Below are 25,676 nucleotides of genomic sequence, written 5' to 3'. Positions count from 1 at the left end.
TCTGAGAGAGTTTGTGTTGAAGTCCGACCTACACTCTCCCACCCAGGGAGGGGGAAAGAGAGTGACTCAATCTCCTGAACCGGAAACGCGTCCATCTTGCTAGGTCTAGGAAGTAAAATAGCAAACACATGAATGGATGTTGAAGGGAATTCTTTCGAGAAGGAGGTTGGGATTACAAATGTATGCCCCAGCAATAATGAGGATTCCTTTCAATAACACGTATAAATTATTTGTTCACTATGCGCCCAGAATCTGGCACTTGGAGTTCACAGTGACGAGTCCTGGAGGGACCCTCAGGGGAGAGGGGCCATCATGCTTCACTCTGCACACGTCACCCTTTATCTGGGTGTATCCAGGAGGGACCTCAGGACCTGGGGCTGAGTGAGTTGGCTCCAGAGAGAGAAGCAGGATTTGGACCTGCAGCAATGGGGCAGACAGACCCTCCCAGGAGCTGGGGCCACGGAAGGACCCCGAGGTCTGACAGCCAGTGAGAACTCCGGGTTCCTGGAGTTTAGCGAGTGTGACGGGGAAGTGGTCAGGACAGGTAAGGAAGGGGCCACGAAGGACACTATGGAGACAGACCTTCATTCTGCAGTCAGCAAGGAATTACTAAGGTTTTTGTACAGTGGAGTGACACGGTTTAGAGAGATTAAGCCGGCTAAACAGCATTTGACCGGTCAGAGGGGAACAAGACTGCACATTTCTCCTCCTGCGGGAGGGCGTTTGACGGAGACATTTCTCTCCCCTTGTGGGGTGTGGCCCTGCTGACCGTGTTTCTTCTTCTCTTGCTGCAGGCCCTCCCCTGGCAGGAGCACAGACAATGAGTAAGAATACTGAACAACGGCCCCAACCAGGTACTTGTCCGTGGGGCGGGCCGTTCCTTTTCTGCTTCTTAGGCAGCCACTGACTCCATGTGATCAACTGAAGGGGGTCTAAACAACAGGCTGCGTTTGCCGCCCCCTTTCCACCAAGGGCCTCCGGCTGGCTCTCCGGAAGAGAGCTGCGAATCAAGCGACAGGCACTGGAGCCAGGTGGTTAAATATCAGAAGCGAAAGGAATATTGAACATGAAATGTTCCAATGCCTCATTTTGTAAACTAAAGAAACGGAGGCCCAGAGAGGCAAAGTGATTTGCTAAAAGCCACACAGCTAATTTATTTAAGCCACACAGCCCTTGGAGAACCCCCAAGGGCTCTTCCAGACTATTTATGTAAGTTTCACCACCCTTAGTGTCAGAAGTACCTTCATCCTTTGATGGATCTACTTAACGATGTAGGCAGGGGAACTTTCAAAACCGTGGAATTGGAGGCTTTTACTATTCGGAAGGATAGAAACCTCCGGGTCTGTAAATCCTTCTGTCATATCTCAGTCTTATGATTTCCCCATTGCTACTTGAATGCTTATAGCCACAGGGAGTTCACTACCTAGCTGGGCTCACTTCTACTATTCCATCCAAAGTCTCCTCCCCATAACTTCCAGTCACACTTCCTAGTTCATCCCCTGGAGAGGTCTTCCCCCCACTCTATGTGAAGAGCCTTCAGATGATTGAGGACGCCCCTCGGGCCCACCCCCCGAGGCCAGCTGTGGCTTCTTTCTGTGACCCAGCTGAGATTAGTTCTGAACAAGCCATTCGATTTGGGGAGGACACACACTGTTTTCCATCTCCATTGAAGAGAGAGCAATGAGAAAACTGACTTACAAGGCATCAGGAAATTTTAGAAACACAAGAGAGGATCGACTTCACGTATAGGATTTAATGAATCCCCAACAACAACAGAAGCAGGTGTGACCTGGCAAAAACATCTTTGTTGTCATACTATATGGATGGAAAGGGTAGACTAAATGGCCTTACAGACTCTTTGAGTTCACTTAAAGTTCTAAGTAGAAACCCCTAAATCATGTTGAGTTTAAACAATTGCAGTTAGAACTATAAAAAGCATAAAATGGTACCAAACCTTTGACCATGCGGCCAAGTTGTGATCCAGCTCTCTACCGTGATCTAACCCCCTGCAAAAAGAAGACAAACCTCACCTCAAACCAGTACTGCAAAGGTTTTCTTTATAGCTAAATGATCACACACATTTTAAGTAAACTGAGACATCAAGAACAGTCGTTTTACAGTTAAAATACAGATCCTGGTTAGTATTGACCTTCTCAACCTGAAAATCACAGAATGCTGTCCCAGAAGAGAACTGAGGAATCCAGTTGCCCAGCCCACTCATTTTGCAGATGAGAAAGCTGATACTCAGAGATTGTCCAATGAGTTTAGTCTGTAACATGGCTGCCTCTAGAAACCAGGCTGATCCATTTCCAGGCGGGTGTGTTTTGTGCCACCTCAGAAGAGCAGAGGTGTGTAAAGTTGCCTGCAATAGGTACACCTATTAAAGACCAGGAATCCTTAGATCTTTAGGCCGCTTAATAAACCATGTCTACCTTATTCCTTGCGGTTAAATATTAGCCAGCTCCTTTCTAAATGGTTTCATTACTCTGTTTTAGGTAAAAACAGCATTATCTATGAATTTTAGACACCAAATAGGAAAAAAGAGCAATGCTGTTACTATCCCGTGTTGTTTCGATAAATACTGGGATGAGCCGTAACTCTGATCAAGATCTCCAGGGTCTGCAAATACAGGCGGTTGAGTTCTCTGAAATGAGGCTCTCCTATGATATTTAAATAAAAGTATAAACCTTTGGGGTATTCTCATTGTTAATGCTGTTGTTTCGATATTTTTAAAAACAGTAAAGCAAATTCCCTGTTTTGTTTTCTTAGATCCCTATCAGATCCTGGGCCCAACCAGCAGCCGCCTAGCCAACCCCGGTGAGTTGACTTTGGCCTGAAGGTTTTCTTTCCAGAATGTTCTGTAGCTTTGGGAGTTCACGGAGACCTCTGCCCTAAGTTCAGACACTTGACTGGATGTAACATGCACTGTTTTCTTTAAAATACCCAACACTCGTTTTGTAGTGTCCAAATGAGAGGTCAGGGTGGGTTAGTTGTGGCGGTGACGTATTTGGTGGAAAACAAATGTTTTCACGCCTGCACTGGGGTTGAGATCAGTCAGAAGTGGCACAGGCAGGAGTTCCGGAGGGAGAGATGAGGATCGGGGGGAAGGAATCAGTCCCGGGGGCTCTCAGTTACCTGCCTCATGCAGGGCACGAGTGAATAATTATCCCAAAGGTGTTTTATTCTTCATTTGAGAAAGCATTGCCAAGCTCTCTGGCCTTATGAAAGAGCTGTAACCCTGAAAACCTGCAGAGAAAATACACTTGACAATGTATTTGAAAGGCCTATTACCAAAAATCACTCTCAGGCGAGTTCTAAGTCAGGCTCCCTGCATGCGAGCTGACAGGCCCCTGTGTGAGAGTGAGGCCCCAGGGAACCTAAGCTGCCCTGGGTTCGGGCCCATTCTTTAGTGCCCGGCCATTCCTGCCCAGAGGGCTGGTCCCCCTGAGGCCTGGGCCAGCCCTTCTCCCCGTGACTCTGACGGCAGTCTCTGGGCTCGGACCCCTTTACACTGACATGGAACAACACCTTAGGGACACCATCACGAAGCAGAGAGGGACAGTGAGTCGGGCCTTTATCGGAGAAAATTCAAACATTTTGCCAAAAGCAGTGGCTCGCCCCAAATCACACTGCTAGTTCTGGGCAATGCAGCACTTCCTTACCCACAGTGCATTGCAGCAGGCCTTGGGGCAAACTATTTTTAAGATCCAACTATGCTTAGCATGCCAACCTCAGTGGCAAACAGAGAAGGAATTCAACAATGAAAGAATGGGCTGCCAAGTAGATTCTGTGTGTAGAAGGAAATAAAGGGTGTCTTGCAGAGGCCAGGAGAATCCTTGCATTTACAGGATAGGATTCTGACTTCCGCGGGCTAAAACCATTCTGTGTTCTCCCGGTCTCACCCCCTGCAGGAAGCGGGCAAATCCAGCTGTGGCAGTTCCTCCTCGAGCTACTCTCTGACAGTGCCAACGCCAGCTGTATCACCTGGGAGGGGACCAACGGGGAGTTCAAAATGACGGACCCCGATGAGGTGGCCAGGCGCTGGGGGGAGCGGAAAAGCAAGCCCAACATGAATTACGACAAGCTGAGCCGGGCCCTCCGATACTACTATGACAAAAACATTATGACCAAAGTGCATGGCAAAAGGTATGCCTACAAATTTGACTTCCATGGCATCGCCCAGGCTCTGCAGCCCCACCCCACTGAGCCGTCCGTGTACAAGTACCCTTCTGACATCTCCTACATGCCTTCCTACCACGCCCATCAACAGAAGGTGAACTTTGTCCCGCCCCACCCATCCTCCATGCCCGTCACTTCCTCCAGCTTCTTCGGAGCAGCCTCACAGTATTGGACCTCCCCCCCGGGGGGCATCTACCCCAACCCCAATGTCCCCCGCCATCCTAACACCCACGTGCCCTCACACTTAGGCAGCTACTACTAGAAGCTTCACCACCGGTGGCCTCCTCCCTGAAGCCTCATCCCTCACACTTCCTGGAATACTTTGGACTTGCAGGACTTTGAAGACGAAACGAAACTGGATGTTCTTTCTCGTTGGATAGAACCTTTGTATTTGTTCTTTAAAAAAAAAAAAAAACACCACAAATCTTTCTTTTTAAATCTTGGTAACTTTGGCTTTGTCTACCTTGAACAAAGAAAAGGATATTCTGGGGGCCAGTAGGCCAGTTTGGATTCTCAATCTCCTCTCATCTTATGAGTCGAACACTTAGATGACTGGAATGGTGGTATCATGGTTCTGTGAGAGAAACTGTACATTTCCTTTATATTTCTGTGACCAAAGCAGTTTCTCATCAGCACACGGGTCTTATCATGGACCTCGCAGGGCACGGTGTGAGAAAGAATCGTGAACTCAACCAGTTAGGCTCCGGTGTGAGACTTGGTTTGAGACTTGAGGACTAGAAGCAGGAAGCTTATGATCTTCTTTGGGGAGCACCTAACTCAGTGGACGGCAACTGGAACATTGGTTGTAAGGCCAGTGAAGTTTTTAGCCAACTGGAATTTAGAAGAAAATCTCATGGGCGTTATATTTAAGGCATCAAGAGCATTGCAAAATTCCTGAGTGGTCAATGTGTACTAGGCTGATCATTCTCTGTAGAAACAGGCAAGACACAAACTAAGAGATGTTAATGCAAGTGCAGACACTCCTGGCACACGGAGAGCTGAATAACTGTTTTTTGTTTTTGTTTTTAAATAACGACAGTGGATCCCAGGGCTTGGAGAAGTCTTAGGGGTTTCCAACCACAAACAGATCCGCAAGCGCTGCGCGCTTGTCAGAGCGTCGGTCCCGGGTCACCCAATCCAGAGGCAACTTACTGTATAAATTATGCAGAGTTATTTTTCCTATATCTCACAGTATTAAAAGTAAATAATTAAAAAGTTAAAAAGAATAAATAAACGAGTTGACCTCGGTCACAAATGCAATGTTGCTATCAAATCAGTCATTGTTATTTTTTTAAATGTAATTTGTACATCTTTTGTCAATCTGTACATTTGTGCTGTTTGTACGTTTTTATAGCTGGGTTTTAATGCATAATGTGACTTTGCTGCCAAAAAAACAGGATGTTGTTGTTGCTGACTTACTAGAACGAGAAGCACTGGCGAAGATATTTAACAGAGCATGGACGAGCTAGCAGGGTGAACCATTTAAATCCTTACGCTTTTGGAAGTGTGTGTACATAACATACTGCAATCACCACACCTTTGAAAAGAGCAAGCAAACCTTCTCTTGTGGATACAAGGAATTTTCCTGCCCCGTATATGCAATATATTTTTAGATATTAAAGTATATATAATTTTACAGGTAACCATGGACATTTTTAAACTATACTAAATGTTAAGCTGACAACTGTCACTGAAGACTCTGTTGTGAAATAATTTGACTCAATAAATTGTGCCTTCTTCTCTCAGCACTGAGGATGTCGTTTTCTTATTCTCCCCTCCGATGGGCCAAGGGGTCTTCCCAGGGGAAGGTTTCGGTTTACCTCTTGCACCACGAAGAATTTTTGAGAGGCACAAACTGCATGACAGTAGAAAGTGAAAAAAAAACCAATGTGGTTTTGAGTGTTGTTTGTATCAGTCAGGGTTCTCCAGGGAAACAGAACCAGTAGGAGGTTAGATAAAGATATAGATATAGATATATACATGTTGACATAGATGCATAGACAGAAAGATGAATATATATAATGTCTATATAGATATCTATATGGATGCATATATAGAAATGCATATATAAATATATATGTGTGTATGTGTATGTATATATATATATATATATACATACACATACACACACACAGAGAGCTTGACTGAGTATGAGAAATTAAACCCACGTGACTGTGGGCTCAGAAGCCCCACAGGCTTCTGTGTGCCAGCTGGAGACTCAGGAAAGCCAGGCCTGTGGTTCCAGTCCAAACCTAAAGCCCTAAGGACCCGGACGGAGAGCTGAAGGTGTAAATCCCCATTCAAGGGCAGCGAAAGAGAAGTGTCCCAGCTCAAGCCGGCAGGCAGGAAATGTAGGGTGAACTCCTCCTTCTTCAGCCTTCTTGTTCTGTTCTGTGCAACATTGGTTGATGCACCAGGGGATGCAGTCTGTGTCCCTAAACCCACCAGTCCAAAGGTGAACTCATCCAGCAATGCCTGCACATGCATACCCCGAAATAACATTCAATCTGGGCACCCGGTGGCCCAGTCAACTTCATGCTTAAAATTAACCTTCACATTGTTGATGATGTTTGCAGGGATTTCTTGTTAATGTTATTGAAATCTCCCTCCAGCCTAAAAGAGTTTTATAGGATGATGGTCAAGGCCGCAGACAAGAACCAGGTGTCTGAGAACCAGGACAAAGCCCACAGGTTGGTCCACCATGGACCTTGCCCACTACCCTTCCTTCTGCTGCGTCTGCCAAGCTCCTCAAACCCAAGTTGCCATCCTTCTGATACCCCGACAAAGAATACAATGGCCCAGCTTCCTCCGATCCCATGCCAGGATTTGATCATCCATGCCAATTTGTAAGGTCTTTTTTCTTCCCAAGGAAGAAACTTTCTTCACAGTGCTTCACAGTTAGGTAGCTTGTTTCCCATTTCTCTATTTTATAATGAAAAAGAATGAGGCCTGGAAAGTCATTTATGTCATGAGGAATTAGGCTCAGAGCATAGGCAACCCTATAACCTTCCCTTGGTAACCCTGAGTGCCTTCTAGACAATGCGTCTGCCTAAATAAAACTAGGCATGCTCCTGATGGTCTGATTTTTTTTTAACTTGCACCCTGCCACTAAAAAATGTGTTAAGCAATATTTTAATACATGCACATTGATTTATAAATCATACACACAAACTGTTACATTAGTATTAGTATTATAAAAACAAACACAAAATAGACAACTTTAGAGAGCAATGTAAAAATGAACTGAAACTGAAATTCTAATGGTTTCTTCCACTTTCTGTGTATTGCACCTCCTGCTGTTGAGGCCCAACAAGGAAGTTAGTCTTCAGAGGAAGAGCGTGTGCCTAGGCATCTGTAGGAATTTTCCTGTGACTTCTAAGAAAGGAGAAAATAAAACTTGGTATTAGCAGCCCAAGCACAGAAAGAGAAACGATGAAGGCCAGGTATGTTTATAAGAATAGTTTGGTTGTAGTCTTTTGAAAGTCTCTACCTCGGCCAGACAACTTTGCCAAATCCTGAAATTTGCGAAGGATTCCTTAGGGGAAATGGAAGCATGTAAAGGATGCTCAGACCACGGACACTTCTCCACGTGAAGAAGGTTGGTGTAGATGCCCTTTCTAGCCTAAAACTAAAAAGGCTCTTCAGAGGGAGAGGCAGCAGCGTTTGCCGAGCTCTGCTCCGGAAACACTGCTCCAGAAAGATCGCAGACGATGTTCCAGTTACACGACACAGGCGATGAGTATTTCGAGACAGGGAAGGGGAACAATTACGTCAGTAGACAGAAGGTGTTTCTGTTGGTTTAGATACCGTAACATAGCGATGCTAATTCTAAAGAATGTTTTTAATTTTTGATCCAGAAGCCATCAGACCATTCGTCATAACAACTGCCTTTTTGTTATCTTGGCAAACAGCTTCTAAGGAAACAGGTGGCTTAGGCCCAGGCCAAAGGTTATTTTGCCCGGTTTTAACATTCCAAAGGCTTGAGGCATAAGACACGCAGGTAGTTCTCTGTCGTGGCAGCGCCGGCTCCATTTTAAAGGGGCTCCATCTATGTTATTGTTCGGGGGTGTCCGACTTTTTGGCCTCCTGGGCCACCCTGGAAGAAGAAGGGCTGTCTTGGGCCACACATTAAATACCTTGCGACATGTAATCACCAAAAAATCTCATAATGTTTTCAGTAAATTTACGATGTTGTGTTGGCCTCATTCGTAAGCATCCTGGCTGCAGGCGACCATAGGCCACAAGGTGGGTGCCCCTGGAACTCCCTCTTCAAACACTGACTCATGTTCACCACCTCTGCAAAGTCTTAGAACTTTGGCCAAATCTTGCCCCTTAGACTTGCTCCCCAGTGATCTGTTCCACACTGAAGAAGCACTTCCACTTACTAACAGGACTGGGACACCATTCCCTCCCTAAATGCATTTGTGTGGAAGGAGGGCTGGCGTTGACTCCCCTGTACGCACCCACTTTAAGGTTTACTGGCTTACTCAAGGGCATCCAGCTGGCTAGCCAAAGAAGACAAATAGGATCTTTGCCCTCCTGGCTTCCAGTTCAGTATTTTCCCCACTCGACCATCCTGCACCTTTGCCATGAGGTTTATTCATTCTAACGAGCTGCGCAAGCCAAGAAAAGAGAAGCGTGGTACGGACGTGAGCTGGTCTACGGAAAGCAATCTTCACTGCAGTTCAGGATGCTGGCCAGCAGCCCTTTGAGCAGGAGGTTATATATTTTTTAGTGTCGAAAAGTATTGTTGACTCCCAGGCTAAGGAAGCTATATTTTCAATATCTGCTGTTTTGCAACATTTGAATGGTTAATGACCACCAGAATTTCATTTTATTTTATTTTTATTTTTTCCCTAATGGCTAATGATGTTGGAATTTTTTTTAAGTTGTTTATCTTTAAAGGGGAAGGGAAGGAGAGAGGGAGAGAAATATCAATGTGTGGTTGCCTCTCGTGAGTCCCCTGCTGGGAACTGGCCTGCAACCCAGGCATGTGCCCTGACTGGGAATCGAACCTCGATTATTTGGTTGACAGGCTTGCACTCAATCCACTGAGCTACACCTGCCAGGGCACCAGAACTTTAATAACACCTAAAATGATCATTGCTTTCTTTAACCAATAATATCATCGTAGAGTTGAACAATAAATGTGTATGATGTTTATTTAGTCCATGGGCAATACATGAAGTGTGGGCCCCCAGAGGGGGTGTGACTAGTTTAGGCCAAATGAGGTCAGGAGGTCCCAGAACACCAGGGCGGAAGGGGACAGCTGTCTACCCTCTGCCAAAGCGGCACTGTCAGGCCAAGGCCATGGTTGGCGAGGAAATAAAACACACAGCAAAACAGAACAAAACGCAGAGCTTTCTGTAAGTTGTCCGCGGACTCAGTTTCACACTCTACTTCCTCCAATACCTATTCATGTAAACATGTTGCTTTAAAAACTATTGAAAAGGCACCACTCTGGAGAGCAGCCCCTGGGCCTGGCCCGCCCCCCGCCCCCTGCCCCACACCCCCCACCCCAGTTGGGGATCTGCCGCCCAGGGGCAACTCTAATGTTGACAGCAGTGCTGGGCTGTGTCCAGCCCCCCTCGGGAGGAGGCAGTAAAACGGTGCTTAGCAGCAGTGGGAGAGAGAGGGAAGGTAATAAAGAACCTAAATGGGGGACTAGGGGACTGGGCTCGAGTGAATGCACAGAGGCTTCAACTCATATCCAGGAAGAACTCTGCGTTTTGCAAAAAAGCACCCTGGACACTTCATCACAGAGAAAGCTACTGAAGTTGACAGGCACCCCTCCAGCCAGGGAGTCCGCCGAAGGATAATGAAAGGTCGTCTGATTTCAAGACTACAAATCCCAGGCTCCCGTGGGGCCAGACCCTTCTGAGAGGAAGTGGGTTAGCCAGCCAAACCTCTAGGGTTTCAGCCAATTGAGAAAGGATATGAAGGGAAGCTTTTGAAAGGAATGTCTGCGCACAAGCCTGGGGTCTGTCTCCCTCTCACTCTTACTTGGCCTCCTGTCTAATTGTTTCAGTCTGTCTGAGCTGGTAAATTCCTAAGCACATAGTCAATTTACACTTAGCTTAAAAGCTCTAAGGGGAAACAGAAAAGTTTCCAGTGAGACCTCTCACTTGCCTGCAATTGCTAAACTAACCTTCAGATTTTAACTGAGTTAACTCATGTGTTTTCTTAGTGGGAAGAGAGGCAATTTAAGTAGATAAACTTAGGTAGATACACGAGCAAGGATGTAAAGTCGGAAGACCTGGGTTTCAATCCTGACCCTTCCACCTACGGGCAACTTCTCTGCGCCTATGAACTGGGGAGCAGAGCAACAAATACCTCCTGCAAGAATTGCTGCACGGTATTAGATGACACTTGTGGAAACCCCTTTATAAGATGACTGTACAGGAAGTATATATATAATCACCGTTATCTGTCGGTATTTGCTAGGTTTTTTCCAAGAAGGTTTATTAAGCCCTTGTTAACTGGTGAGCACTGTAAGTGGAGAGTTGAGTACAGCTTAGATTTTGTTTTGTGGTCAGAAAGGCACTTTCCAAATGAGTGAAAAGTGGGAGTGATTGGATTTTCCAGAGAGCCATTGCGTTTCCCCAGCCCCACCGTGCCCTTCCTGGCTGCTGCCCTTCACCGGGGCCGAGGGCACCTCGAGTCCACAGAGCACACTGCCAAGCTTCAGGATACTGCAAGTACAATAGGAGTGTTATGAAGGAACGCTCAAAATGCACTTTGTCAGAAATGCTGCGCTGGATTTTTTTCAATCCACTGAGAAACAGAGGTCCGGAGCTAGGATTTTATGCTTAGTAAGCTTAGATCAGGGTTTCGGGGCTGTTGGCATGCCCAGAGCAGCCGGTAAGCTCCCTGAGAGAAGACGTTCTGTTTGTTTTGTGTGCTGCGTGGGAGGGATTGCGCAGTAGTCGGTCAGTAAAACAAAGGCGGAATGAATACACAGCGAACAGGGATGGAGTCAGGGAGGCCTGGCTCTGAAGCCCAGCATTTCCACTGCCCTAATTACAGCTTATTATCTCTGGCTGGAGTCCCCTCTATCAGATGAGCATTATACTCTAGCCATTCGAGGTTATCCTGGGCATTACGTAAGACACCGCAAGTAAAAATGTTCTACACGTGGAAAAGGACCGTAAGAATGAGAGACAGTGCCCTACTTGATAAAAGCAGATCTTCCTTATCATTCAAAACCGTGCACGTCTCTGTTATTCTCTGATATCATAAGATGGAATTGATTCTCCTCTATTTTATTGTAATCCATTCTCCTCTACTTTATTGTATATTATGAATATATTTTTATCTTTAGAAATTTGTAAAAGCTTGATATAGTCACAAACTTACAGAAAAGTTGGAACAGTACCAAGAACATTTTTTATTAAACCATCTGAGAATAAATTGCCAACCTGATTCTTCATCCCAACCAAATACTTCACTGTGTATTTCCTACTATACTGTTCTCCATAATCAAGTACACTTCTGAAAATCAGAGAACCGACATGGACAGATCGCCACTGTCATGAAAATCAGAGATTTCACGTGGACAGATCGCCACGGAAGAATCCTTGAGCACCGTGCACCCTCGCTAATTGCCCAGCTTTAGTCTTTTGCAAAAGGATCCCATTCAGAAATATCTATTGCCCGTTATCTATTGCATCGTAGGCCCGTTAGTTTGTAAAACGGCCCCCAGGGTGGGCTCTCCGGTTTTCCTTCATGATCAGATTGAGGTTAGGTGTCTCCGACAGCCGCATCAGGAGGAATGTCGCTTTCTTCTCATCGCAGCCTGTGCAGGAAAAGCAAGCCCACAAGTTCAGCTTGCTTCATTATTGCTGCAGTTTATTTTGGTGCCTTGCTTATGGTGGTGTCTGCTAGACTTCTCCACTGCGACGTTTCTCCTTCCCCTCTGTAATTCATAAGCACTTTGTAGGAATGTACTCTGAAATTCTGTGGGCGTCCCATTCATCATCAAGCTTCAGCGTATTCATGCATTCATTTATTTATATCTCTAGACTCATGGTTTTCTACCTTAGTCACTGGCTATGATAGGTTCTTATCATTACTCATTTTGAGGGTTGCATTGTCCCAGTGGAAGGCCACTCAGGTTGGTTTCTGTGTCCCTCGCTGTGGGGGGACTTCTTTGAGCACTTCCTCCACAACGTGCTGGGCACTCCCTGTCCCCACCCCGGAGTCAGTCATTTCCCCAAGGATCACCGGTGCTTTTTAGTGAGACTTCTGGCTTTTCCCAAAACTAAAACCACCTTTGAAAGGGAAGAGATTTCAGACTGTTGATGAGATTCAGGAAAATGCAACAGGGCAGCTGATGGCAACTGGGAGAACTGTGTGAGGCCCCACGGTGCCTACTTTGAAGGGGACAGATGTGTCATTGTCCTGTGTACAATGTTCCTCGTGTCTTCTTCAATAAATATGTCTGTTTTTCACATTAAAAGGCTGGATACCTTCTGGACAAACCACATGTATATATAACCTATTTCTATATGAACAGTTGTTATTAATAAATACTTAACAAATAATAATACAAGAATAAGCTCTGCATTTCCCTTACCCACAACTGTAAACCTACTTTTGCCCCACCCTCTGTGTGCATGTATACATATGTATACACAAATTTATTTCAGAAATTGCCCGGGAAGGTCCACAGTCTGCCATCTACAAGCTGAAGAACCAGGAAGGCAAGTTCTATGTTTCAGTCCGAGTGAGTCCAGGCCTGAGAATGGGAGGACCACGGAGAAAACCCATGAACCCGAAGTGCCAGAGTCCGAGGGCAGAAGAAAGTGTGTGCCTCAGCTCAAGCAGAGGAAGGGAGCCTAGCCTCCCTCCCCTTCTCGTTCTGCCCAAGGCCGGCAGATTGAACGAGGCTCACCTGCGTGGGTGAGGGTGACTTCCTTTACTCAGGCTCCTCTTTCAAACAGTAATCGCTCCTGGAAACACCCTCACAGACACACACCCAGAAATCATGTTTCGCCAGCTGTCTGGGCACCCCTGAGCCCAATCAAGCTGGCACACGAAATTCACCATCATATATGCGGAGACATTTACCTCTGTATTGATTTCTGTATCTGCCCGCACGTACTGGGGCTCATGCTGACGCATCCGTTTCCAGTCTAACACCACAGAGGTCACCCTAGTTTCTCCCTTTCCCTGTTTGTGATCCTGTTGTTTAACAGTGAGAAACATGGCTTCCATTTATCATAATTCAGCACTTATCAGTCCCTCTTGGCTGCATCGCCACATCCAGGTGACTGGTTCCTGGTGTCTTTCCCTGCCTTGGCTCTCCATTGCCACCCTGCCATCCTCATTGCATGGGCCCCTTCCTTACCATAACCTAGGCTGTGCATCCACGTGGGCGTCCTCCTAACGCTGTTCAAGTCTCGTACCCAAGCGAGGCCACCCCGCTGCAAGAGACCCCCACTCCCCTGCCCAAGCCCCGACTCCCATGGCAGGCTCTCCCCCCACCCGCTGGAGTGCTCTCTCTGCTCCACTTGGGCACTCACGCCACACTCTAGAATCCTCTGCATGGATGCCCTTGCCAGCCTCTTCAGGCCCTGAGCCCACTGCACTCTGATACTTACTTTGCTCTGTTCCACTTGTGGCTTCAGGAATAAACACCCCAGGATGGGAAGCAGAAGGGAAGGAAGGGAAAGGACGGAGGAGAAAGAAGGGATGTCGAAAAAGGAAAATCCATGAATCCACATTTAAGACTCACATCTCACTGACGTGTGTATGAGCTGGCAGTGCGTGGAGGCAAGGGACTACGAGATTCCTTCAGTCGTGGGTTTCGCCCGCCTCTGCATCCCTGCATCCAAATGTGTGTGTGTGCACGGAGACACACACCTCTGTGCCTTTGAAGAACAGTTAGAGAAAGGGAAGGGAGTTAACCAGGGAGGCTAATGAACCAGGAGCTAATTGGGAAAGGGGGCCATTTGGAGGGAAACAAAGTCTTCTAAGTATCCAGGGAGAGACTGGAAGGAGGCAGAGTGGGGTGCCACTGGTGAGTGTGGGAAGGCAGCTCTCTGAAATGTGCTGCCGATGTTTTCTGAGGGGGGCTGGGGCAGAAACGGTGTGGCCTCGTGGTTGCCTTTGGCTGCTGGGTGGTGCTCAGACACAGCGATTAGAGACCCTGGGATCTATCGTGTTTGAATGACCGCAGCCTCCATTAGACCTGAAGGACAGACAGGGCAGGAACTGTGTCTAACTTCCTTTTTTGAATTCCTACCGCCAAGCGAGTGCCTGGCTTTAGAGAAGGGTCCGATCCATGCCTGCTATCTAACGGCCCCTGGCGGGGCAGAAATGTTCAAAGCCCCGCTGCCCAGCAGGTCTGAGAGGCAGGGCGAGGGGTCTGCGCTGCTCCGTCACAGTGGACTCCAGAGATATGTAGAGAAAATAAAACACATGGGCAAGACCATCGAAGTATAAAAGCCCAGAGCACCCCTACAATTTGCATGGTGATTTTTGCTGAGTCAGGGTTTGGTGCTGGCTAATTGGTTTCCCTGGAAGACTTCTTGCCCCACTGATCGTGATATTGCCCCAAGACTTCAGCTTTTGGAAACATTAATCGGGCATCACACGCATTCTAGCAATATTTTCCAAACACCTCAGCTTTTTCTGACATCTTTCTCTTCTTTTGCTCTTCCTGTCTTTTTAGGAACTTCTAGTTATCTGGTATTTTTCTGAGTAACTCAAAGTTTAGTCATTTAAAAAAGTCATCATAGACTATATGACCACCGGGAAATCCTTTGCCTCAGGCATGCATTTGAGAACTTTAAAATGTGGAGAATGCAAGCTCTACCCAGAAGTACTTGGTTTGTAAGGAAGAAGTATAAACGTCAGTAACTTTGAAAAGTGCTGTTAGTTGGATTATAGCTTAAACCTGCTTTCAAAAGAATATTCCCAATGATTTCCGATCTTTGCCTTTTACACTGAATCTTTGCAAACAGCAGTAATCACCTGATCAGAATGCAAGACACAAAACTCCAATGGATCCAATTTTTCAAGTGGCTTCAGCTAGCAACCAAATGGAAGGATGGCCACTCACACTCATGGCCAACCCTGGAAGGAACGTTGTGGACAGGTGGGAGCGAAGACGGTGCAGGAGAATAAACCAGGGTTTCCACCCAGGGGATGAATGACATGGCCCAGGACCAAGTCATCACTAAGCTGCCCTGCGCGCTTAGGAGACTTGCATTCCTGGAAGACACCAGGCCCTTCCTCATGGGGAGGTTTGGCTAATTCCAAGAGGGGTATACTGAGTAGGGTTCCCAGAAAACTCGGGAAGTACCATAAAAATCACATGCACATGGAATGTGTACTTAGGTTAAATCTTCCTTTCCAAAAAAATGTCTAGTGTTCAGGAGATTAGTGATTCCGTTCATTGAGGGTTCCTTACACATGGCCCCCAGCTCTGTACTGACAAATGCCCAGAAGACAACGAAGGGAACGCTCGAGTCAAAGCTACGGCGTGGCCTTGTAACTCACGCGCGGCAGGTCCCTGGAGGACGTCCGTTCCACCTCCAACGTTCTGGGTAATTGCAGCAGATGGACAGATGTCCTTCACACAGGATGGCTGCTGGTTTTCCTGGGAGAAACTATGACAGAAAGACGGAGGGACTGGTACTAGGTTTTCTAGGAGCTGAGTATAACAACCTTAATGCAAATATACTAGTTTATTCACTCCCAGCATCTTTAGAAGGTGAAAACCCTTCCTCCCTAAATCCTCAATCATACTGGTCTCTGTGAAAAAACATGGAATTTCCTGGTCTTAGTGGATTTATGACCAGAGACCCAGCTGCAGATGACCCCGGTCATCAGTGCTGGCTGCACAGCAAATTTAATTATCCTAAATTCCGACACGCCACCCTCTTCCTGCCCCTCGACCCTTTCTCATCAACCCCCACCAGGGTGTCTGAGCCCAAGTTTGGTCTCTGAGCGAGCTCAGAGCTGAGGGCCAGTGCTGAGGACATCTCACCGGAGGGAGAAAGCCATGTTCCTGTGGAGGAGTGGTGACGTCAGTGCAGCCCCAGCCTGGCCCAACCAGCACAAAGACCCAGCCAGTCAGTCCCTTCCCCTCTCTCCGGCCATCTCCAGGGGTGGGGAAAGCAGCGTTGGGGTCTGAGAAGTCACTCTCCAGGACTTCCCAGTGGATCTTCTGACACGACAGAGGGCCTTGCTAACAGATAAAGAAGGAAAGTTTATGAAATAGTTGTATCTGCTGGGGCTTTAACACCACTGGGTACCTGGCACACCTGTCCTTGGTCGGCTCTACCCCCACCCCCCACCACATACGGTTAAAGAGCATGCCTACAGTATGTAGACAGACTTCACAGAAGGTGGGGTCTTTGGGTCGTAAGGGACAGGCACTCCCTCAAGCTTCTTCAAGTCCTGGGAATTTACCCTAAAACACCCAGTCGGGGAGGCGGGCCCTGGCATGGTAGCTCAGTTGATTAGAGTGTCATCCACACCTGCCAAGGTTGCAGGTTCAATTCCCTGTCAGGGCACATAACAAGAAGCAACCAAGGAACGCATAAATAAGCGAAACAACAAATCTCTTTCTCTCTCCCCCACCCTTCCCTTCTCTCTCTAAAATCAATAAATTTAAAACAAATTTTAACAACTCAAGGGGATGGGGGAGACAGGGACCTTGTAAAAATGGGAGACAGACTCACGAATCCTGACCCAAGAAATTCGAGTGGGGAAGCTCCGAGTTTCCCACGACCAAAACTCCCTCCTCAGGTTGTGCTCCCACTGCCGCATGCCGGTCTCCGTATTTCCCAGCTGAGACGCCCGGCTAACTGCTTGCTAAGCTAATTACTGTCTCCTCACTCCGATCACCTCCAGGTCTACTCGAAGTCCATAGACTGGCTGGCCTCAGACCAGGGCGGTGGCCAGGAGGGTCACGTGGTACTGATCAGGCTTCTCCCCGAGGGGCCTGGGGCCCATGGCAAGGCTTCCCTGGACAGACCTGACACCAAGGGTGGGAAGGTGGAGAGCAGCATATCCCAGGGAAGGAGCCTCGAGCCGCAGCTTCCAGGACTTACTTGGCCTCCTTGTTTCACCTAGAAATCTTATGTTACGGAAATGTCATATGACACATGGCATTTCCAACAGGATACTACTTCGCCACCGGACCTGCACTGAAATGCGACATTTTGTGTTGGGAGGAGCTAACACAGAGCCAAGTGTGCTGTCTGTTTTCACTGGACCCTTCCAGCAACTCAGTGAGGCCAGCATTGTCAAGCCCAACTCACAGCTGGGGATTCTGAGGCTTTGAGACCGTGAGGAGGTAGGCCTGGACCTGAGGTGTCAGGGAGCCATCCGCACCTTCTGACCCTTTTCCCTGACATGTGCCCCAGAGGAAACCAGCTGGCCCAGCGGGACAGCTGTTTCTACCTCAGAGCTGAAACGCTAAGCCCTTTACAGTTTTCAAAGCATCTGCACATACTTCCTTTTTCCTGTAACACTCATCACGAAGTATTTTACCCCCGCGCTTGTTTATTGTCTGTCTCTCCCCACTGGAATGCAAGTACCACGAGGGCACGGTTCTCTCCACTCGGCTCCCTGCCGCATCCCCGCACCTGGAACCCTGCCAAGGTCCCCCACCCCCACCCCCACGGCCGCAGGGGGCGGGGTGAGTGATCCGTGAGGTGCCCCGCCCCGGGTTTCACGCGCCCCGTGCAGGTAAGGTATGGGAAGCCCCTCTGCGCGCCCCAGGGCCCCGTGCCTCTGGCTGTGCTTCATCTCGGAAGCCTGATCTGACGAGGTGGATGTTCTCTTGGGCAGAAGAGGAAGCTGCTCTTGCTGTTTCTAGAAGTCTCCCTCGGCAGCAACTTTTGGTCATCAGAGAAAAGTTTTTTAATGTGTTTCATTTTGAGAAAGGTTCCTGGAAACCCTCCCTTACCTCCACCCCACCTCCATGGAGCAACCCCACCCCCACTGAGCTGGGGTGCGGTGGGGGGGGGGCTGGTGGGGGGCGATCGAAAGAGCACAAGCGAGCCATGAGCCAGGTCTGAGCAGAGACAGTCACCTGGCCCAGCTCTGTCCTGACCACCCAGGTCCGTGGGGCCCCTCCCCCTCTTGCCTGCACCCCCACGCTGCGCGCAGTCCCTCCCCCAGCCCTCTGTGAATCCAGCCCATTTACAATTCCCTTTGAAAAGCTCTCTGTTTGGGTGAGTTCCGTGGGCTCTGCCTAGAGAGAGGCAGATTATCTGAAAATAGGTGTTATTGATTACAACCAGGTGGTCTTTATGGAAAGGGGTCCACTTGAACCAAAATAAATATTTGCCCGCACAAAGAACAAGGCGGTCCCTGTGGCGGGGCTGGGTCGCGCTCAAGGCCTCCTCTGGCCCAGGGCGAGGGCTTGTCGCAGCACAGGCCGGATTGTGTTTCCTCAACGGGGACAGACAGCTCAGGGGGTGCCGAGGGAAAGGGGGGCGCACAAAGGGCCCGCGGGTTCCAACGCCAAGGGCTCGCCGCCCAGGCCGACTGTGGGCTCGAAGCCTGGTCGGGCCTTGCAATTCTATTTTCTTTGGCTTTCTGGCGCGCTCCTTATTATTTATTTCTTTTCTCTCTGTTTTATTTTTATTTTCAAGTTGCAGGCAGGACTGGATGCCGTCCATTCACCCCGCTGCCTTGGAGCGCGGCGCGCAGACGGCGGGAGCCGGCGTAGGCTCAGCCCCATCGCCCGCCCGGCCGCCGCCGGCTCCCGGGGAGGCCCAGCCGGGTCTCGGGGCGCGGGCGCAGGGGGCTGGGTGGAACACTGGTTGGGGAGGTGGAGGCGGGGAAGGCGTAGCAGAACAGGGCGGGTTGCCGAAGGGGGCTGCGTGGGGAGGAGGATGTGGGGGCGGGGAGGGCGAGGGACAGAGGCTGCGCTCCGGCGGGGCTGGGGCAACAGGAATTCAGCTTGTCTGGGAGTCCACCCCAGTGGAGAGTTCAAGTGACCTGGCAGTTAAATGTGGCTTTCTTAAAAAGATGATAGTAGTGCTGGATAAGACTGGGGGTCAGTTCAAGAAGCTGAAGCTTCTGCAGCTACTCAGGTGCCCTCTCTTTCGAGCTCTGTGCTGACTGACCCCGTCTCCTGCCCAGGGTCAGCGCAAACCGCCCCTCAGGCGCACCCCCAAATGTCCCTGTCCCTCACCGGGCTCTGAGAAGTCCTTTCTCACTTGCTCTTACAGATTCCAAACCTGCCTGACAAGAGCCAGCAGTGGCTGCGTGGGTCCAGGGGAGAGAAAGAGGGAAGGAGGTGCAGGGGGAGGTCCCTCTCCTCGGGGAAAGGAGGCTAAAGCCTAAGGCCATAGTCTACGCCTTACAGAGGCTTGGGCAGGTCCCCATCCTCACCCCACCCTGCCTTCAGCCAAAGGGGGTTGCTCAATGCCAAGGGCAGGGGTCTGGAGGCTGAACAAGCTATGAAGCAAAGAAGCAGGAAGGGCCTGACTCAGAGTCACTGTGGAAGGCAGACAGAAGAGCTGAGGTCAGGAAGAAGAGCTGCTCAGTGCTAATCTAAGAAGACAGAAGGTCAAGGTCAGATCACAGGAGGGCAGAGTGGCTTAGCCGACAGAGGCAGGAGAGGGTTCAAGAAAGAACTCTGCAGCTGTTAAGAACCTCTACTGCCCTGATGGGGTGGCTCAGTTGGTTGAAGCATCATCTCCTACACCACAAGGTTGCGGGTTCAATCCCCAGTCAGGGCACACACCTAGGTTATGGGCGCAATCCCAGGTCTGGGCACATGCAGGAGCAACCGATGGGTGTTTCTCTCTCAAATCGACATTTCCCTCTCTCTCTCTAAAGTAATAATAATAATAATAATAAACCATACCCTCCAGTGAAGACTAGGATAAAAAGACCTTGTATTTCTTTCAGCCCTGGTGCTCCCACCTGTCTGGTGACAATTCGACTTCCCCAGCCCCGAAGTTTCTTCTGGGCCCTGGGGTTTCTTGGTCCTTCTTCATAAGGACGTTGACAGACTTTCCCAGTGACACTGATATACAGTGAGTCCAAGAACCAGGGGCCTGGGTGGAAGCAAGTATAAGTAATGCACGTTAATTATTCAATCATCGTTGCGTGGTAGCATTATAATCATTTTGATTGTCTTTTAAAAAATATTCTGTGTTTTACAGGTTTTCTATTACAACCATGCATTTTCTGTAAATAATTTTAGGTTCCTAGCTAAAGATCCAGCCAGGGGTGTCCAACATGTTGGCGTCTCTGGGTCACACCTGAAGAAGAGAAGTTACTCGGGTTTGGGCCACACATTAAATACACTGAGACACATAATCACACACAAAACATCTCATAATGTTTCAAGTAAATTTATGATTTTGTGTAGGGCCGCATTCACAGCCATCCAGGGCCACATACGGCCCGCGGGCTGTGGGTTGGGCACCCCTGACTAGGCCTCGAATTCTAGCACTGAAACTAAACAGCTGTGCAATCTTGGCCAAGTTACGTTACCTCTCTGGGCCTCAGGGTGTTCTGACCTCTGAGATTAACGCTAAATCCACAAACCTGTGAACTGGAGCTCCGAGCGAGGAGAAGCACCTGGCCTGAGGGCCCAGTCCCAAACCTGACCACGCAAGATGGGGTCTCCAAAGGCGGCGGCAGCCTCTTGTCTCCAAACTGCTGGGGTTTGGGAGCATCTTACCAGCTGCTTCTTTTGCTATTTAGTGTAGTTTTTCTGTGAGCTTAATTTCTGATATTTTCTTATTTCGAGCTGTGAGCAAAACACCGAAAGATGAAACTATTCTCCCAGCAGGACCTCACTCTGCTGTCCACCCCATCACGGGACTGCCTCCCCGACCGACGTCTCTGAGACCCTGTTTAGAAATGTCCAAGGCCGGCTGGGAAAAGGCCTTCTATTTGGCATCTGGAATTTGCCAAGACCGTACCCACATTTCCTGGAGTCATTCTCTTGCCTCTTGCCCTTTGTCCCCAAAGAACACAGCCCCAGGAGCTGGGCCTGTGTTTCCTCCCCAGTCACACCACGGCCTTCAGGACTCGGTGGCGCAGTCAGGAGGAAGGAGAGTCGGACTCGGGTCTGTCTCCTGTTCTACTTCCTGGCCCCGGTGGAAGGCTGTAGTGTGGGGGAGGGGGCTTACCCCTCGACTCTGTGGTCACGATCTCTGCTAATAAGAGGACAGTGAGGCGTGGTGGGGCTCGAGGGTCACAGCCCCAAGTTGGGGTTCCTCTCCCTCTCTGCCCCCAGGAGCTGGGTCACTTCTGCGCCGTGGATCTCTCAGGAGGGTCCAGGTGGCAGCATCCCATTGGGTGACCTTCTTCCCAGCTCTGAGTTCAGCGCCTTTGCCTGTGCTGCCTGAGATGGGGGGCGGGGGGGGGGGTTATACCTGGAAATCAGCAAGTACGGCACACCCGGACCTCCACGCCCACCTCCCTGAAGAGCCTGTTGCTACATCCGCCAGTACACCGCCGAGGGTCGCTGCCAGGCCTGGCGTGTTCACCGTCACTCGCACAGAAGCCCTGGGCGCCCCCTGCAGACCTCTGTGGTCAGGACCTCCAGAGCCCTAGCTGAGTCCGAAGTACCAGACACCAGCTTTCTGACGAGTGAGTGGCGGAATCCAGGAATTGCACGTTCCCTAGAGGTCATTTTCAGCTATAAAAAAAACCTGCTTCCGTTTGCCACCTGGAGTGTCCTAGGTTGGCGACTGTGGCTGCGACGAGGAATCCTTGACTGTGCATCTCTCTTTTTCTTACAAATCTGGGGACTGCTTTGCTCTTCAGGGAGGTGGGCGTGGAGGGCCGGGTGTGCTGTACTTGCTGATTTCCAGGTATAAATGCTCCCCCCACGGCCCATCTCAGGCTTCACAAGCAAAGATGCTGGACTCAAGAGCTAGGAAGAGGGTCACCCAATGGGATGCTGCCACCCAGGCCCTCCTGAGAGACCCACGGTGCAGAAGTGACCTAGCTCCTGGGGACAGAGCCGGGAGAGGAACCCGGACTCGGAGCTGTGCCCATGATGAACCTGCTGATCCGTTTCCACCTTGACAAGGTAGTTTACTTGTCCCCAGTTTTCAGGCAGCCAGATCCTGGGATGAGAGCGCCCTGTAACTTGCTGGTCCTCACTAATGAGGCCAGGGCCAGGAGGCAACACAGGCAAGGCAGCCAGGGCTTCCTTTCGGAAGTGACTTCCCAGGGGCAAACCGAGGAGCACAGGAGCAGTGAGGCAATGGCCAGTGTCCTTATGCGCCCTGGGTCCCCTGCTACATGAAGGAGTCATCCTAGCTCTCCAGGGACTGGCCTGCCACATACCGCTCATGCCACGTGCGACTTACTGGTAGCTCTTGCTGCGATCTGGGGAGGAAAGGACCTCGCTCACTGCCAAGGAGGGACAGAGGCAGAGACATTGTGAAGTAGGCACCCCTGTCCTGAAAGTCTGTTCTACAGCATTTAGCGCACTGCCGGCCACGGGACCAGCGGCTCAGCAGCAGCCTGCTCCAGGAATGCCTTCTTCAGGGAGGAGAAAGGGCTTCAGGACCTTGGGGTTGCAGAGCGCAAGCATCAGTATCTGATGAGGCTCCCAGGTGATGCCAGTGTGGGCCTGGGATAGTCCCCTCCCATAACTTCGCACCGCGGGCTCCTCCACTGGTCCGCCCCCAGGGCAGCACCTCAGGAGGCCTGTCCTCCCCCTTCCTCTGTCCCTCCGCTTCCAGTGTTCCTTGCAGCCTGTCTCCTGATTCTGAATTGTTGTAAGCGTATGCAAGGATTCATTTATTTCCCAACTCCCTCCATGGGGAAGTACGTTTGTAAAGGTGGGTCCTGTGATGATTTTTTCATAGCTGAGTCCCCGCTGCCCTTAACAGACCCCAGCACTGTAGGCCCACAAAACCCATTTGCTGAATCAACCAATGGATGGATTTGTGGCTCCTTCTGTCTCTCGCCATGTGTATATAAACATATGTATAGTTGTACATATACAAACAGAATTATGTGTGTTAAACGTACTTCAATTTTAAATTAAAAATTTTTAATTAACGAATAGAATTTAACATTTTTCATGGTTCCCTCTTGTATTATAATAATATGGCTTATCGGAAAGGACAACCAAACATGTCTATCGGCTCACAAAATGCACCCATTGTGCGTGCTGCTGGGCAGCCCCTCATGGAAGCGCACAGCTCAGCAGAGCCCGGCCGATGGCGAGGGGGCTGTCCCGGGGCAGCGAGGGGGCTGTCCCGGGGCAACGAGTGGGGCTGCCGCCTCTGTCCAGCAGGCCGACCTCATGATGCGTCTCAGGATTTGCTCCTCTGACTTTATTGGACTTGTAATGCATCGTGCCTTGGAATTTATCAAGAGTTAACGTCCTTTGCCATTTGCTGGATTTTCTCTTCATGATGCTTCCAAAGACAGGGGTGCTGAAAAGTACTCTTGAAGTCCGCCCCCCCCCCCACCGTGAACCTTAGTTAAGTGTTTCAGAGAATGTTTCTGAGGTCATACGTTGCACACTACCAAAATATATGTATTTTCTCTATACCTTATTTATTTATGTCATTGCTTTTAGAGAAAAAGGAAGGGAGAGAAACATCGATGCGAAAGAGAAACATTGATTGGTTGCCTCTCGTACGTACCCAGACTGACAGCCATGGATGCCTGAACTGGGGATGGAACCTGTGACCTAGGTGTGTGCCCTGACCAGGAACCAAACCTGAAATATTTCAGTTACAGGACGACACTCCAACCAACTGAGCCACACCAGCCAGGGCGCTACACCTTATTTTTTAAAAATAGAATCTCAGCAAGGTAGTTTTGACAAAACCTGATTATGCACAATTTAAGGAGACATTTAGAATATGTCACTATAGTCGTAAATTAATCTTGAGGCTTACTATTACTATATTACTGTTTTCTGAATGTTGTACTGTCATAAAGTTTTTAGCCTAAAAGATATTTAAAGATCATCTAGTTTTTCTGTTTTTTTTTAAAGATTTTATTTATTTATTTATTTTTAGAGAGGGGAAGAGAGGGAGAGAAACATCAATGTGTGGTTGCTTCTTATGTGTCCCCTACGAGGGACCTGGCCCGCAACCCAGGCATGTGCCCTGACTGGGAATCGAACCGGTGACCCTTTGATTCACAGGCCAGCTCTCAGTCCACTGAGCCACACCAGCTAGGGCTTTTTTTTTTTTTTAATGTATGTAAGAAGAACAAAGATCAGAGAGGTCAGGCACTTGGCCTGAGATGCCAAAGGGAGTTTGAGGCAAAACAGAAAACTGAAGTCTCTCTGACTTCCGGTCTAATGTTCTGCCCACGGCACTGCCAGCCCTTGAACCTGTCAGTGCTTCTTCAGCAAGTAACCCCATCGCCCGAAGACTCCTCACATCCACAGAAAACATTAGTGTTTGGTTTCTAAACAGTATTTAATATTTTTGATTCACACTCATTTCATTTGACATTTTTTCTAAAACCATCACGTGTTTTTGACATGTGATTTGCAATGTGTTCTGCTCTCCTATCCTGGACTGTGGACATACGTTTCCTCTTCCTGAGTCCCCCCCCCTCTATTGGCCCTCACCCTCCACACCCCGCATCGCACAGCTAACTCTTTCTAAGGCCTCCGGTCTCACCTTGCCCTCCGCTCCTCAGGCAGGCCCCCCTGGGTGCCCCAGACTAGGCTGGGTCCCCTTGAACCCTACCCCTCTGTGACCACTGTGTCTCCATCAGCTGTTCCTACAAAGTGAGCCCCGTGGAGCCTCTGGCGTGGTTTCCCAGTGCGTGCCTGGGACATTGCCTAGTGCCCAAGTATTTGTCGAAAGTAGCAGCGTAGTTCGCCCTGTTATGGCCCATTCTGCACTCACCCTTTTCCCTACCGTGGTACGTTTAGGTTTTTCATCACCACACATAATCCTGTAGCAAACAGCTTCACGAATGTCCTCATACCGTAAAGCGGTGTCTTGCTTTGTAATTAACAGGTTTTCCCAAGTGAGCTTCTCCACAAGCTGATCTGGTTATTAGCTCATCTTCCAGGTGAGAAAGCTAAGACACAGAGAGCTGAAGTGACGCGCCAAATTCCTAATAAAGTGCAGTGGGAACCCAGGCCTCCCGGCCACCGGCCACCGGCCACCGGCCACCAAGGTTGGCCTGTTACTGAGGCAAGCTCCTGAATTCTGACACAGCATGACCTGTGCTTGTGTGGGTAAGCTGTTCCTGCCTCCCAAGGTTGTGATGAGGCTTCAATAAGAAAATACATATAAATGTTTATTTTTTAAACATTTTATTTATTGTTAGAAGGAGGAGAAGAGAGGGAGAAAATATCAATGTGTGGTGACCAGGCATGTGCTCTCACTGGGAATCGAACCGGCAGCCCTTTGGTTCACAGCCTGCACTCAGTCCACTGAGCTACACCAGCCAGGGTTAAATGCTTACTACGCAGCTATATAACCAGCTCTGCCCTCGCTAGCTACACGGGGACCTTGAGCAAATATCTTAAATTCTCTGAGCCTCAGTCTTCTCCTCTGTGATAAGGG

The 25,676-nt window shown here is 49.1% G+C and overlaps 1 protein-coding gene across 2 annotated transcripts in view; it reads left to right on the top strand.

Moving 5' to 3' along the window:
• FLI1 (Fli-1 proto-oncogene, ETS transcription factor) overlaps nt 1–5,925 on the top strand; it is a 114,149-nt gene extending 108,224 nt beyond the window's left edge. For both annotated transcript variants that reach the window (XM_037038309.1, XM_037038308.1), the window contains 3 exons: nt 795–854; nt 2,770–2,817; nt 3,912–5,925. In XM_037038309.1, coding sequence (XP_036894204.1) covers nt 795–854; nt 2,770–2,817; nt 3,912–4,441 — 638 coding nt within the window. In that variant the 3' untranslated portion in view covers nt 4,442–5,925. The remainder of the gene's footprint in view (nt 1–794; nt 855–2,769; nt 2,818–3,911) is intronic.
• The last annotated feature ends 19,751 nt before the right edge of the window (nt 5,926–25,676 follow it).

Source organism: Sturnira hondurensis, unplaced genomic scaffold, assembly GCF_014824575.4.
Source record: "Sturnira hondurensis isolate 20B ecotype Veracruz unplaced genomic scaffold, ASM1482457v3 Scaffold0024152, whole genome shotgun sequence".
Taxonomy (NCBI): Eukaryota; Metazoa; Chordata; class Mammalia; order Chiroptera; family Phyllostomidae; genus Sturnira; species Sturnira hondurensis.
Note: the sequence above shows the minus strand (reverse complement) of the source record. Positions and strands in the feature narration are given on the sequence as shown.